Source organism: Macaca thibetana, chromosome 12 (assembly GCF_024542745.1).
Source record: "Macaca thibetana thibetana isolate TM-01 chromosome 12, ASM2454274v1, whole genome shotgun sequence".
NCBI lineage: Eukaryota > Metazoa > Chordata > Mammalia > Primates > Cercopithecidae > Macaca > Macaca thibetana.
In genome coordinates, this window is record NC_065589.1 from 99,107,288 (window position 1) to 99,124,238 (window position 16,951).

General features: G+C 38.1%; 1 protein-coding gene across 1 annotated transcript in view; it reads left to right on the forward strand.

Moving 5' to 3' along the window:
- LOC126932656 (uncharacterized) overlaps nucleotides 1–16,951 on the forward strand; it is a 262,990-nt gene that overhangs the window by 44,314 nt on the left and 201,725 nt on the right. Inside the window, exon 2 of the mRNA XM_050751745.1 lies at nucleotides 6,052–6,115. Within this exon, the coding sequence (XP_050607702.1) occupies nucleotides 6,052–6,115 (64 nt within the window). The remainder of the gene's footprint in view (nucleotides 1–6,051; nucleotides 6,116–16,951) is intronic.

The window sequence follows — 16,951 nt, forward strand, 5'->3', positions numbered from 1 at the left end:
AAATAACATATGAGGTGTCAGGAAAGTGGCACAGACAGAACGAGACACATTCAAAGGTCAGCAAGTTGATTTCTTTGACTGGAGCAGAGAGTGTACTGAACAATCACCACCCGCCCACATGCCTTCTCATGCCGCGGGTTGTCCTGTCAGCTTCACTCTCCAAATGAGAATCCTTTCATTCTTTTACATGTTTCCCCTGCTTCCTAGAATGAGGCAATAGAAGCCTTCTACCCGTCCTTAAAATGTACTGCTTCCATTCCCTACGTAAAACCTCTCGGATTGATGTTGGGAGGTGGGATTGGAAAAGACACCTGCAAACTGTGCTGAGGAAGCTCCTAACAGAGTGGGCTGAGGCAAAACGCTCTGGTCACGGTGAGGCACACCTGGAAACAATAGTGGTTTATCAGTGTGGGCGGGACCAATCAGAGAAGGGAAGATTTGGGGCCAGGATGAAGTCACACAAATGGCCCTTGAGTTCTACACAGAGTTTCTGTATTTTCCAATTGAAGGAGTATCTTTCAGTGTTTGAAGACTGGAAACCACGGTGAGTGGCAGATTGTCCTTGTTATATGTGTATTTGCTTCAGTATCTTCCAGTAAGGAGAACTGAATGACAGAATTAAATAGGCATCCTTTTTAAAATTGTAAAACAATGTATCCCCTTTGAAGAAAATTTGGAAAAGCAGAAAAGTAAGAAATAAAAAAAGTAAAAATAAGAAAAACAATGCCCAACAAAACCACATTATTAATTTGACTTATTTTCTTCTTCCAGCCCCCACTGCCTTATTTTCTGTGCATTGGTCTTTACATGCAACACACACATAACAAAGCACAAATACTCCAAGTGATTTTGAATTTTTCTTTTTTTCACTTAACATTCTATTATTTATTAATTTTTTGGTAAACATCATAAAAATGGCTATGCTATCTCTCATTGTGTGTGAAAATGTAGCCCTTGGTTACTTAACCATCTCTGTCATTTTGGATATTTAGAATGATCTGGTATTCACTGCTATTAATAACATGATTAATTTCTCCATGGTTTTTCTGAATTTAGGATTTTCGTAAAGGATACATTTCTGAACATTTGATTATTTAATCAAAGGATAGGAATAGTATGATTATATGAGCATTGACCTGATTCTTTGATGATGTATATTTCCTCTTTACAATTCATATACTCTAATCAAGATCTAAAATCATATAAAAGACATGGTCTGTTAAGACTCTGGTTTAGGTTGTGTGTGGTGACTCATGTCTATAATCCCAGTACTTTGGGAGGCCAAAGTAGGTGGATTTCTTGAGCCCAGGAGTTTGAGACCAGCTGGGAAACATGGTGAAACCCCATCACTACAAAAAAATACAAAAATTAGCTAGATGTGGTGGTGCATACCTGTAGTCCCAGTTACTCAGAAGGTTGAGGCTAGAGTATGGATTGAGCCCGCGAGGTTAAAGCTGCAGCGAACTGTGATAGTGCCACTGCACTCAGTCTAGGTGACAGAATGAGAGCGTGTCTCAAAACAAACAAAAAAGACTTGAGCTTCTCTCCAGACTTCTGAACTTGGTGTCACCACCTTGATGGATCTGCATCCTGAAAGTCGTTGCAAGTATTGTTGGTTGCAACCATTGGATTATGGGCAAACAGACACAGCTTTTTCCTGAGTGGTTTCCCACTCAAGAGGTGGGAGGGGCAGAGTAAAACAATTTTAAAGCAATATCAAAGATTATCAATCAATATTCTTTGCCAATAGCTTGAAAATGTGAGGAGATACAATAACACTTAGGACACAGAATCTGTTATTTTATTTTCTGTTCCTAAAATACACACTTTCTGGAATGTGCTCTTATAAAGTTTATAATGACTTCTATACAGAATGTTTGGATCCAATATGAAGACCTTTATGACCAAGAAATTTGATCATAGCAATATTGTTTACCTATTTTTCTCCTTTAGAAGCCCACTTTTTGTAAATAAAATGTTAGTATTTTTATTCATTTTACGGTTTGAGACTGTTTGCTTTTCACTAACCTTTTATTACTGTACAAATATTTTCCTATGTTGTTATGAGTGAATCCTCCTATTAGCTTCAATTCTGTAGTGTCATAATCACACAAAAGGCTGAAGTACTGATTATGCCTCAGATAATGTAGTTGTTAATGATCAACTTAATGTTAAAAGCCATTACTGCTCATTGACATAATTCTGAGAACATTATACTGTAGAAGTGCACCTTTTGTGTGGAAACAGAATGACAAAATTGAAATGTTAAAAGTTGAGTGTCTGAATAATAGCCTGTGAAATCATTTAGACAAGACCATTGTTGCCTCTATTGTTCAAAGACTAGAGAGTGACAGGATGAGACAAAAAAGAAGAAACACCACCACAGCTTCACTTGCAGGTTTGAAGGGAGATGGAAAAGAAAGAGAATCCCTGTTTGTTTCTGTCTTCCTGCAGGGTCTTCTCCTAACAATAGAGCACCCTCCTCTGGCCACTTGCCAAAAGGGGATGCCTGCTTGGGTTTTGATTGGCAGGACCAGAGCCAGGCAGGGGGATGCTGTAAGTGCGTCGCAAGAATTTTCCCAGTACAATGTTGTCTGAGAGTGACCCGGACCAGTCACCCGTGGCTTCCTCCATGTTCCATGCTCAAGGGCTTTAGGTCATGGCATTTGAAAGCTGGAAACAGACTATGGGAAGGCGGAAGTGTACGGTCACCTTCCCAAACAAGCTGTTAGCTCACTTTAATACTTTGCCACTGGTGTCTGTCTTCTTTAGTATCATTGGTCAATTTTGATCTGGAGGATGGAGGCAAGCCAACAGAGAGTCGAGAGACAGAAGGTGGTGTGTATGTGATAAGGTGGGGAAGGGACATATGGGAGCCTCCATGCTTGTTTCGTGGAATCAATGGGATCTAAAACAGAGATACAGTCCATTGCTGGCTGGGTCATTTAGCACTTTCCGTGGTCAAAGACCTAATTCATGACCTTGACTGATCGTTTAACAATTTTCGTATTTGGTCATAACAGCAACAAGTGAACAAGCGTAGATAGACTACAACTAGTTCTTCATTGTTACTAGAACTATCCAATCCTTAGAATCTGTTTCCAGTGAGTGAGTGACAGTTATCTTCATATAATAATATTCATGTTTCCATAAACATTCTATTTTCCAGGCATGGTTCTAAAGACTTCCTATGTACTAACAGAGGAGATTTTACTAAAGGAAGATTTCGCTAAAATGCATACTGGCGTCAGATTATCAGAGTGGAAGAATAATTGTATGCTTACAAGGGATGAAAACGTGTTCATAATGTACTTCAGTTTTACAGAAAAAATGGAATTATGCTTGAAAGTATTGTTTAAGAAAGTGGAGATATTTGTTATATACTTTAAAAAGGTTTCTATAAGATTGAATTATGAGCCTGGGCAACATAAGTGGGACTGTGTCTCTACAAAAAATAAAAAAATTAGCCTGGCGTTGTGATGCATGTCTGTGGTCCCAGCTTCTTGGGAGGCTGAGGTAGGAGGATCGCTTGAGCCCAGGGGTTCGAGTTTGCGGTAAGCTATGATGGCTCCACTGCACTTCAGCCTGGGTGACAGAGTGAGACCCTGTCTCTAACAAATAAATAAACAAAATATAACAAAACTGAATTATGTATAAAAATTTTTATTGACATTGATTTTTTCAAAGGGAAATTTAATTTTTAGAGCAGTTGTAGAGCTACAAAAATATTGCAAAGAGAGTACAAAAAGTTGCCATATCCCCCATACTCAGTTTCACCTATTATTAACATCTTACATTACTATGGCATATTTGTTATAGTTAATGAAACAATATTAATACATTATTGAAGTCCGTAACTTATTCAGATTTCCCCGGATTTTTCCTACTGTCTTTTTTCTATGGATCTTATTAAAATAGCACAATATTTAGTTGTCATGTCTCCTTAGGTTCCTCTTGGCTGTTACAGTATCTCAGATTTTCCTTGTTTTTGACAACCTTGACAGTTTTAAGAAGTACTGGTTAAGTATTTTGTAGAATGTCCTTCGATGGGGATTTGTTTGATGCTTTTTTCAATGAATAGACTGATTTTATCAGGATAATTTTTACTGTTACTGAAAAGACTTTTGGACTTCTGGCATATTAGTTTGTGGGGGAACAGCTTATAGTCTGTAATTAATGAAGAAAAAGTCATTTATTTGGGGCAGGGGAGTGTTGAAGATTGGACTGATATATGGATAGGTCCCAATGAGTTGGCAGGTATGTAAGACAAAAATTTCAGAATTCGTTCTGAAAACATTAATTCCTTTCTTTACTCAACAGACATTCACAGAACACCCACTGTTTGCCAGTCACTGAGCACAAGGAATACAAATCTGAACTAGTGACAGGAAGATTAGCTTCTCAAACTGCCATGCAAAAAATGTTTTCCATTAAAGCTTGAGAAAGAAGGGATATGACAATTTCTTTCCAAAATCTATAACGGTGTCTATATTGTTACTCTCTTCAATTAAAACCTACTTCTTAATTTTTCTCCCAGCAGATATGGAGATTAATAACAAATATTTATTAATACCATTCTATATCGCAAAGCAAAGTTTTCCTTAATAAAAAAATTCAGTGGGTTTTTAAATTCTTGCTCACTTGCACCTTTTTTGTGTGCCTTCCGAATTACTCCTTTCAAAACATTTATGCAAGTTTACCTGCATTAGACCTTATACTCCTTTTTCAAACTTCTTATTTTGAAATGATTTTAAGTGTACAGAAAAATTGCAAAAGTAAAAATAAAAGAGTTCACTTTTTATTCAGCTTCCTCTAATGTTAACAATGTAACATAATCAAAGTACAATGATTAAAATGAGGAAATTAACATTGATACTTTTTTCTGAATTATAATTCATATTTGCATATCACCAGTTTTTTCACGAATGTCCTTTTTCTGTTTCCTGATCTGGTCCAAGATCCTACACTCTGTTTAACTGCTGTGTCATCTTAGTTTTTTCAGTCTGTGACAGTTCTTCAGTCTATGTATTCTGTGATGTTGACATTTAAAAAAATAACATTTCCATGAGCAGTTGTATTGTAGAATGTCTCTCAATTTGAATTTTACTAATATTTTGCAATGATTAGATTGAAATTATGCATTTCGGTAAGAATATCACAGAAGTAATGGTGTATCCTCAGTTATCACAGAGGGGGGTACTTAATGTTGATATGACTCATTACTCATGGTGTTAACCTTAATCACTTGGTTAGAATAGTATCTTCTGGATTTTTCCATGGTAAATTTACTGTTTTTTTCCATAGTAATCAATAATACTTTGAGACTAGGCAAGTACCTTGTTTTTCGTATTTTTTTTATGTGTCCCCTGTTCTTATCATTTGAAGGACTTGACTCAATATCATCTAAAAATCAGTCCTATAAATTGAGCAATTCCTTTAAAAGAGACTTATATTTGAGATTTTTTTAAACGGGTATTGGTGTGTTGTTACTTAGAGTTATAAAATAAGTTCATGAAAGATACAGCATTTTCTTTAATCAAATTGTGTGGGGGAAAAAATAGGATGTCAGTGAAAACAACAGCTCCCATAAATTATACTTGGGATAAGTAATACTTAAAAACAAACAAATAAACAAATAAAAAAAAAAAAAACACCTAAAGCCAGAGTACAGTGAAGGTGTTCTGTAGTTGGCCATGTACCTAAACACATGCAGAACATATATATTAATACTGGTGAATTTATATTCACCAACATTTAACTCCTTAGTTTTTCAGAAGTAAACTCTAAGCTTTCTTCTTAGAATATTCTATTCTGCCTCAAGAATTCTATTCTAACGCTATTGAGAAGAGTTACTTTAAAATCAGGCCCATTTACTACTAATGAATTAGGATACATTAGCAGTAACTACACTGGATCCTAATTAGAAAAGGACAAACTGCTTTGGGAAAAAGTAGGTCTAAATCTTTCTTTTGCTATGCAATTATGTAATTTTCAAAGTTAATATTTTTCTAATAGCCCTCTGTTTTAATTCTCCATGTCTTTTTATTTAAGACTCTGGATATCTGCTCCAACTGTCTCCTCTGCTGCATCGTCCTTTCTAACAGAGTTGACTTGGGTAAGTTGTTGCCATATGTCACCCCTCTTCCTCATAGACTTCTAGACTTTTAGTACCAAGTGTTTTCTTTATTGCTTATAATTAACTACTTTTTGAATGTATTGTTTTTAGTTTTTATTCACTTACTTATATACTGATGTTACCCCTACATTATTTACTAATGTATTTATGTTCTGTCATTACACTCAAATCACCCCCAAAGACACACATTGAGTTTATTCATTCACTTGCTTCAATCTGTGCTGATGTAAAACATAGGCTAGGCTAGGTGGAAAATGTGAAGGTAAATGAGTCAGATTCCTGTTTTCCAAAACTTATTCCATCAGAGAACATTTTGAGGAAACATCTTTGAATCTGGGCTGGCTTTTGAATGAAGTCTCAGATTTTTGGGGGAAGGCTAGAATGTATCTTAGCATATGTAAAATTTCTATAGAGGATAAATATATTGTCTTGCATTCTAGTGGGAAATTAGCAGATTTTATCGATTATTATTATTATTATTTTAGAGACAGAGTCTCACTGAATTGCCCAGGCTGGAGTGCAGTATTACTATCATGTCCTTGAACTCCTGGGCTTGCAGGAGCCTCCCAGATAGCTGAGGCTAGAGGTGTGTTCCAGACACCACACCTAGCTAATTTTACTTTTTAAAAATTATTTTTATTTTTATTTTTTTGTGTAGAAATGGGGTTTTGCTATGTTGCCCAGGCTGATCTTGAACTCCTGGCTTCAAGCAATCCTCCCACCGCCGCCTCCCAAAGTGCTGGCTTGGGCCCACCGCACTTGGCCTAATAATTAGTCAATTTGCTAGAATCTAAAGGTGTGTGTGAGTGAGGAAAGAGGGAGGGAGGATGCAGAGAGAGAATGACGGACCGAAAGAGGGAACAAGAGAGAGAGTGAGTGGGGTAGGTAGAGCTGAAGTAGAGACTGGAAGGAAACCCAAGTTGTTCAATAGCAAATGGAACTTGAGAAGGTCAGGAAGAGTTCCGTGGAGGAGCATGAAGGAGAAGCAAATGAAATTTACTTGCTTGCTTTGACGAGGTGAAAAGAAATAGCCTTAGTTTATTTGTGTGCTTCTGAACCTTGGTGCACCCACCACTAATTCAGAGGCTGTGGGAAATCCAGATGCAGTTGTTGTTCTCTTAGAGCTCCATTAGGACCCGATCCAGCCCCTGCTAACGTACCAGGAGGCTGCATTGGCAGCAAACTGATCCACTCCTAATGTACTTGAGGGGAAAACTTAATGCCTTTGCTGTGCCATTTGAATGTTTTTGTTTGAAAGAGCATATAGATTATTTATAGTCCACCAAATAAACCTGAGGGTCTTTTAATAAACTCATAGATTAAGTTGCTCAAAGGAGTTTATTGAAATAATATCTGATTTTTTCCATGACAATGACATTCCATGAGTTTATGGCTCTATCCCATGAGGAACAGGATTTCCCACCTTACCCCATGGTATCTATGTATCATTTCAACATTCAGAAGAAATGAAAGCGAGGCTTTTGGTCACTATACCAGCTTCTCTCACAATGTTTTTTTCTCAAAAATAAAAACACAGATTAAAGCAAGTGAAGGGAACTGATTAAAAAAAAAAAAATTGGGAAGAGCCGAGTGAACTGTCTTCTAAGGCAAGTAAGTTTAAGCTTTTTGATTAACCTGTTTTGGGGAAGAATGTGAGTTTTATACCTCGTAGTCGTTTTTGAAAGACACCACATATTTTCTGGTCAGAATATTAGGGATTTAGGGAGTTTGGCTTGGGTCGGATCCAAGAAAGAGCAACAAGGACGTAAAAATCCATGTCATCATAGCCAGAAGCTTTGATTTCAGCTACATTTATTTATTCTCTGATGCACTGGAAGAGCTCACAGTTGTCTGAGAGTGTGGGATTATTGTTCACACCACTCACGTCACCTCTGCAGTTCACCCCACACTCCCACAGGGGACCATTTCACCATCTCTTTCAGAATTATGCTTGTTTCCCTTTTCTTAAAATTAAACCACTTCTTTACAGTGAGTTGCTTGAAATCTAAAATTTTAAGAAGCTCCCCAATATTTTGCCCGTTTTACCTTTATATTTTCCCCTGTCAGTCTTTGACCCCAAATTCCTCTCATCCTTGTCAGAGGTCTTCTTTGCTCCAGCTGTCTCTTCAAATCTCACATCTCACTTGAAATTTCATTTAAAATCTCTAGCCTCTCCCTACTTATTTCTCCCTTGGCTGCCATTTATTTAACTTTATAGTGACATTTTCTAACTCCATAAAGTCTTCTGAGGTAACAATCTTTATGAAACACACATGATTCTATTGTATTATTATTTTTTTTCCAAAGGAGAACACAGTCAGAAAAGAACAATGAAGAACTGTTTTATTTCAAATAGGACAAATTAATAAGAAAAACATAGACCTATCAGAGTGAGAAGGAGTTTTAAAAAATCATCTTGTCAAAGACCCTCATTTGATAATGAGGAAACTGAATCCCAGGGAGTTGGAGTTATTTTTCCAAAGTGACATACATTATGCAGCTGAGGCTGGAGTTGGATTTTCTCACTCACTTTCCAGTTTTCTTTCCATTCCACCATACTGCTTTTCCTAGATGTTTGCTTTGAATCAGGAGTGCTGAGACATAGCAGTTCACTTGGAATGGTTTCTGGAATGATTTCACTCATTGAATAGCTATTAATGGGACCCACTGTAGCCATTGGTTAGGCACTAGGGATGCACATTAAATAGTCCTATGTCCCTCTCTCATGGGGCTTACATTTAAGTGAAGGAGATCAATGACAAATAAACAAGGGAATCTGGAATGCCAGGTAGTGGTATGAGCTATGAGGACAAATGAAGAGATACCAGAGATAGAGAGAGTGAACAATTGGGTGGGTGTATATTAGGGTTCTCCAGAGAGACAGAATCAGTAGGATATATATATAATACCTATATATATATAGACATATATAGATATATATATATATGATGGGAATTGGCTCATTTGACTATGGTGGCTGAGAAGTTCCACCCCAGGCTACCTGCAAGCTGGAGACCCTGGGATGCCCATAGTGTGGTTCAGTCCAAGCCTGAAAGCCTCAGAACCAGGGGAGCCAAAAGTGTAAGTACTGGAGTCCAAAGGCTGGAGAGCCTGGAGTTCTGCTGTTCAAGGGCAAAAGAATAATATCCCAGCTCCAGCAGAGAGAAAGGAAATTGCCTTTCTTTGCCCTTTTTCCCCACATCTGGGCCCTTAGCCTATCAGATGGTGCCCAGTCACATTGAGATGGTATTCCCTACTCAGGCCTTCGAGTCATACACCAATCTCCTTTGGAAACACCTTCACAGACACACCCAGAAATAATGCTTGACCAGTTCTTTAGGTATTTTTTAATCCAGTCAAGTTGACGACTAAAGTTAACCATCATGGGTATGTGGGTTCGGGGTAGAATGGCCAGGGTGGACCTCTTTGAGGAGGTAACATTTGAGCAGAGGTCTGAATGAGCTGAAGGAGAGACCCATGAGATCATCTAGGAAAGAACCTTCCAGGCAAAGTGACCAGAAAGTGCAAAGACCCTCAAGTGGGTAGGAATACAAATGAGTTTCATTTTGAGAATACAGGCATAGCTTTTGAATTACGCTGAGAGGTTTTTTTTGTTTGTTTGTTTTTACTACGTATCAACTAACTAAAATCAAGAACACTTGAATTCTAACAGACAACACTTTTAGGACTGGTTTGTGCCAGATTCACTAGTTTTCCCTTTCTTTCATTATAAAAAGTCTGGGAAGTGGGGCATAACCTTCTTGCTACAAAGACACAGTGGAGAGAATCATATTTGAGTGTGGAAATTTCATAACTAAACAGAACCATCCTAAAAATCTAGGTTTAGCTTTTAGTTAAGTGGTACTGTCAAAGACAAAGTTTATATAACTGGCAGAACCAACTGTTTGTTGGAGCTCAGTGCTGACTTTCCACATTGTAACCCAAAGGGTATGCCACAGGGGATCTTTATGAAGCCGGCCAATGGTCTCACAGAAAGAGACTCAGGAGGGTAAGAGGAGACTTGGTCATGAGCTGCTGCTGTTTTTGTAAACTGATGCCCTGGGATCCGTGATCCCACAATAAGGAAAAGGCTAGCCCATTTTGACCTTTACAGCCTGTTGCAAAGTCATTGCTGAGCTATTATTTGAGTAGATTGAGGTAGAATAATGTTCAACTCAGCTTCCTGGAGCTGCATTTGAAATGCAATTAATTGACTGCTGTTAGTTGTCAATTAACATTTATTATCAATTAGTTCATCAAATTGATTAGTTGGCAGGACCTTAAAGTCTAAATGCACTCCTTTCCATTATAAATATGTCTATAAGAGTAAAAGCTACTCACTAATTGATGTCAAACTGGAATTGCTTATGTCGTACTTGAGTCTTGTCCATATTGCATTTTAAAATCTATATCAAGCAAACTTGGATAATACATGTAAGGTTCACACTTTTAAAATGTGCCTCGTTGTAATTGTTTTTTTGTGGGGATAATCAGTAAATAAGCCAGGTTGAAACTTTATACTGATGTCAGAAGTAATAGGACTTGTAGTTTTATATTCATATGTCTAGAATGATTTTACTATGGGAAAAAAGCATTCTGTCTCAGTGTTGCTGAATTTTTTGTATACATTTAAGGCTTGCATGTATCAGTTTTGACATTTTGTGAGTCAACTAATATAAGGATGGAAGCTTTCAATAGCTATCTAGAGGAAGGTAAAATATGTGTATATACTTTCCAACGACCCCTATTTGAAAGATAAGCATATATATGTTTATATATTTTTGATATTTTTATCACCTCCCCTCTCCCCAAAAAACTTTTCTATAATATACCCGCTTTCTAGGCTCTTCAGCACCCTATCCATTATCTAAAGTCTAATTAATAGATTTTCAATTTCCTCTTCCATTCCTCCCTTTGGTTAAAACAACAACAACCACCACCACAACAGCAGATATACCACTATTTAAAAAGATACATTTCTTTTTTGGGGAAAGGAAACTTACAGACAAATATTTAGCTTTCAGCATATGACATTTTTCTTTATCTTTTGTACAACTTGGGAAGCATGGAAGGAAACTAAAATCTACCCCCTATCTATTTAACAAAACCCAAGATACCTACAAGGGATTATTCATTTTTATTGCCTTTGTGCAAAAAGATAATTCCTGCCTCCTCCCACCCCAAATTGTGACCTAAATATGGCTGAAAGACACAACATGTGACCTGCTTAGCGCTGCCTGCCATGGCCTCGAGCCACAGCAGGAACTCTATTAGAGGGAACGGCACAGATGCTACCAGATGGCCAACATATTGTCCAGAGATGACCCGTGTATAATTGCAGAAAGTTCAATACGTTCAGGTTTTGAATTTAATGGCATTGACCACCTTACCTACTGCTGCTGCATGCTTTATTTAAGGTGGAAATATAGTTTAAGAGAGAGTAAGGGAACTCCTTACAATGTTACCTTCTGCCTTTTGCCAAGCACCAAATTGCCTAAAGGTGGGATTCCAGGTGTTCCCAGCTACCTGAACTATGAGCAATGTGCGCCCTATTTGCTTGGCCTTCATTATTTGAGTAGAGAGCTTTGCTTTTTAATCAACTTAGCAACAGATAACATTTCCCAAATACACATAATGCATTTTCGTGATTCTGGCTTTTTTGGGAGGAGAAAAGGGGGATGATGGATTGGGTGGATTGCTGCTTTAGCCTTCTCTGGGTTACTTGTACCAAAAGTTGATTGAATTTAATTACTTCACTTCCTCTACAGCAACTTCAGTTCTAACAATGTAAGATACCAGTGGTGGATCTAGTTCCCATAAATGTATATTTCCTGTCATATAATACTTTATTTTGGGGGGCATATTAAGTTGATTTTGCTGCATATACAAATACATAGTCACTTAAAAACAAGAATATGTATGGGCTTTAGTTACTAAGAATTTGAACCTTTTCTCTCTGAAGAAGAATGGCAATTGTACGTTATATAAGGATAGAGAACCATTGTTTCAGTTTCCTTTTGCAGGCTGTTATTTCTTAAAATGTTTCTGCTAAGCAAATGTAATCACGATGGCATGCGTTATTAATTCAAAATAGCTTCTCAAATGGCTCAAGCTCTGGGATGGCAGCATGTCTGTTGCAATGTCATTTGTCATAATTCTTTGCTCTTATATAGTGCCTTTTCTCCAAGCCACTCACATACTACATTTGCTTTGTGTCTATATTCAAGACAAAAGATAAATCCTTATTTTGTTTGAACTTTCCAATCGATTGCATCTTTTCATATTTACACTGCACTATCTACTGATAGGTCTGATTGGTTTCCTTGATAAGTCCTGGAAAAAGAATTCATGAAATTGTCAAGGAAAATTATATTCTTCTGCCATAATCTGATTTGAGAATGAATTTTATGGTGGAAGCCATTTTACAGTACATTCAGTGATGTTTTTCTGACACTTGTCATCATTAATTGTGCTTTACAAAGTCCCACTTCTTATTTAAAATCTGAATCCGAATTATTTGTACCAAAAGAAGTACATGTTAAGTGCTTGAAATAACCTTGGATTTTTTTTTGGTTAAGAGTATGTTTTCATGAAAACAGTTAAATGCTGTTAAACAAAAATGAATAATTGTAGAATTAAAAAGATATTCTAAGTTATTGTTTTATGATTTGAACTTGCTGATAAGCATTTCAGGACATCACAAACCTGATTGGGTAGTGTCCCTTTAAAAGCAGACTGGCAGCTGCTGTCAAAATGGAATGCACCCCCAAAACTTGCTGTTTATTCATATCCCAGTTAAAGCTGAAACAAACAACTGAAACTAATCACGCTTGAAGTTGGGTATCGCCTTTGTGAGCTTTATGAGCCTATTTTTCTGAAATTAGAAATTGCCTGAGTGAAATGTTTCTAGCTAAACTGCTTTCTACTGAAGTCATGATTTTTACAGTCAGATAAATGCCCCTTAAGCTCCATTTATGTAAGCGTCAGTGACATCCAGTGGCTAGCAGGCTGATCACAAGTGCATCTCCCTGCAGTGTGAGGGGCCCATGGTACAGAGGTAGAGATGGCACTGGCAACCACTCTGCAGTTGATAATGTTGTTTCTACTCAAGAAAGTTGGTTTTACCAAATGTGGCCCTCTGATTAGGTTGACTAAACATTCCACCCTGAACTTTGAAATAGCATTGATAGAAATGAGATTTGAAAATTGGAAATAAAATTGCATGTAAGGGCTACATAGGAAAATGCCATTGCTTGGAAAACATAATTAGCATCTACGCTAAACCCGAAGCTTGAAACTCTGCAGGTGTTATTTAGAAATGGTTATCGGGGAGCTTACACAGCTTTCAGTTACACAAAGAGGACTTGTAAATTCTAGTGAGATTGGTTCATTATGCAGAGTTGGATGATGTTGCAGCTAATGTTTCAAACACATATGCTTCATAAAATGGTCCACCTTAATTTGAAAAAGGTATTACTTGCAATTATGTCAGCTATATAAATTTATTTGCAGACAGTCAATTCATATTGATCATAACCTGACCTCACAATGACCTTGAGGAAAGGTAGTCTGTGATGGGTATAGATATTGGGATCAATACCAGAGTGCAATCGACTACACCTAGTTACTGATAAATGAAGTAAAAAGGTACACTATTTTCAGAAACAAAGATAATAATGCTCATTTAGTCAACCGTTTGTAAAGGTTTAATATTGATACATGTAGTTATAATGACATCCTCGGGCATTTTCAAGTGGCAGAAAACAATAGGGTAAGGAGTCACTGAACACATTAAGCAGAAAGAATCATTACTTTCCAACTCCAACAAAGACATTCCACAATATTTGTGTCAACAATGCTGAGAACCAGGGCATTCTCTAAGCCATACAGAGAGAGACCACAGTTTCAACTGCACGAGGCTGTCTGCTTCAGTGTTCTTCTCTGTGTGCCAGGTCTTGTGAAATGAAGCACCGTATTACGTGGGAACAAAGCCTCCAGGACCACACATTGTACGTTAGTACTACCCTCTCTTGCACATTTGCGGCAGAATTAGCTTGCCTATCCACAGGTATAACCAACTGTAATCATGAGGAAGAGAGCATTTGGTCTCAGCGCATCTGCTCCATGTTGATGCATTCCCCTCTGCTATGGAAAGTTAAAAGAAAGGATGTTAACAAAAATTTCCCCCAATTGTTCCTTTCTCTTTGCTGGGAATTCCACAGAGTGAGCACTTGGCAAGTTATGCAGAACCTAAGTAAATAGAATCCATTGGCAAAATGGTAACAGGTTGTGCAGCTTAATTGGAGGAGAGAAGTTCAGGAGCCAGCCCGGTGTCTGCTGCACCCAGTTGGTAAATTGTGCCTGTGGTGAGAACAGAGTGATTTTGCAGTAAGCTCATTTTGGGTAACTAGTCAGCCTGCTACTGTGAGCCAAGAAATATGAGGATTTGGTTTCAGTGTGTTTTTCTTTTTTCCTTTTTTTTGGTGTAAAATATATTTCTATATCTTAAGCTTTGTTTATCTTTTGCCAGTATAATTTTGAGAAATCGGTGCCAGCACTCTGATATTGTCTTCCTAAGGGAGGGAAATGCTGAGAGACATTTGTGGCTATTAAAACCTGCAAACAGAAGGAAAAGGCTCTGTTCGCATAGATTCCACTTGAATGTTTTCCCTGAATGCTTAAGTTTCTTAGGTGATCCCTACAGTTAATCTCCTGGTCCCAGGCCTCAAGCCACATGCTTTTTCACATGGTCTTCCTGTTTTGCAGGCCAGCTAGTCATTTGCTACCTGCTTTTGCTTCTTCCGCTCTCATGAAGCTATTTATTAATAAACCTGTGTTTTCAATATGGCACGACATCAATAAACCTCCAAGTGGTTCCGTTAGTCAGCATTCTGGGAAATCCTATGCTATATTGGAGAACTGTAAATCTCCATTATTGCTTCCCATAGCACAAATAAAGAATACCCTCTTACCTCCACGACATCCTCTGCTCATTTTAAAGGGTGAATGCATATTCTCCCACAGGCGCTGCGAGCTGCTGAACTTGTGTTTGTCAGCAAGTGGAGTGTCGCTGACACTGAAGATACCCTGAAACACCTATAATCAAGGGACATGCTAATTTCAGGTATTAAGAACCAAATTACTTCAGCGAGCTTCAGTCTTCCGTTTTCCTGAAGTCTTTAACCAATTGGAGGGACAGGCGAATTCTGGACTTTAGATTTTTCTGTTCTGCAGCTGTGGGATCTGATTTCCAGCGTGTTATTAACTGTCACAAAGAAAATATCAGTAATTAGAAAGATAAGAATAGACTTTTAGATACCTTTTTGGTATCAGACGGAAACAGTAGAATAATCTTTGTTGTTTATACCAACTAAAAAACTTCTGGTATTTACTACTTAAGACAAGGGTGATAATAGCATTTCCACACAACCGTAAAAAAGGGTTTGGCCAGTGAATGCTGTGGCTTCTCTCTATTTTTATGACTTCCCCAGGAGAAAGCACAGTGGCAGTTAGGACAGAGGGATGATAGCTTGGAGGAGCTGTCTGAAACTGTCTTTGACTCTGAGCCTGGGTTTCCCAGAGGGATACCTTTAAAACTACAAGTGGCACATATTTGACATGAGGAAACTGACTTTTAATATTTCTAAAGGTGCTTTTAATAAAGCAGATTTAGGTATCCTAAGAAAAATTTCTTTCTAATAGCCTAGAAATCCCTGACCACTCTGGAACTGGTCTCTTTATATCTGACATCCCCAGCTAACTTCATGACAGGGCCCATTAGTTTGGGGATGTCACAAATAGCTCAACTATGAGTTTCTGACCATCTTGCCTTGCCCATATCTGCTGGCCTGGCTCTGGGCTCTGACCAGGGGCCTTCCTACCTGCCTAGATACTAACTAAGTTATTAGAAGGCAAAGGCCTATCAATTTTTGCTGCCAACCTTCTACTTTGTATTCTAATTTCATTTTTGGTAAGAATCTCCACTAAGAACAGGTAGCTGTCAGTTATTGTCAGGGTCCTGTGAATTTCCTATCTCCCAGCTACTATTTGTTGACCCCACCTGGGCTAAACCACCTTAGCTGGTCTCTGGCCTGCTTCTTTGGCTGATCTTCCACTGTCCGTGGTCAGTTGTTGTTTTTTCCAGATTCCATTTCAGTTATATGTGCTCTTCTGCCTCCTCTCAGTCACCACCATGGTCCCTGGGATTCTGGAACCTCCCATACTGGCATTGGGCAATCCCATGTTCCAGATTGTCCCTTAGAACCCACCTCTCCATTAAAGCTCCAGTATTTTATTCAGTCAGAGCAATTTTATGTGTCGGATTGCCTAACAATGAATCCCTGGTGAATTAATGAATTATTCTATTGCAACTACATAACACTTGCATCTTATAATAGGAATAGTGAGAAGCTGCAAAGATTTTCTCTATACTGGGGATCAAGGGAGGACATTTAGACCTGGTGTTTTTTTGTAGCATCCCTTGAGAAATACCCTAATCCAGATATGTGTAGGATCAGCTATCTACAGCATGATATCCCAATGTGTCTATGCATGCCCCCATGTAGGGCAGAAAGGCAGCAGCAGCAGGGGATGGCAGAGTGGATTTTAACTAAAGACGAGAGATGGGCATTCCAGACACGTGCCATTTGATTTAGACCCTGATTCTTCTTGCTGGATTCCCACTCATGCCTATGTTGAACAATCTCAACTTGCTGGAAGTGTGTCCTGAATTGTACCTTCTGGTAATTCCACGTCATTATAAGTAAATGGAATTCCTTTGCTGGAGGCCTTTTGCTCTGACAGGGACAAATCATT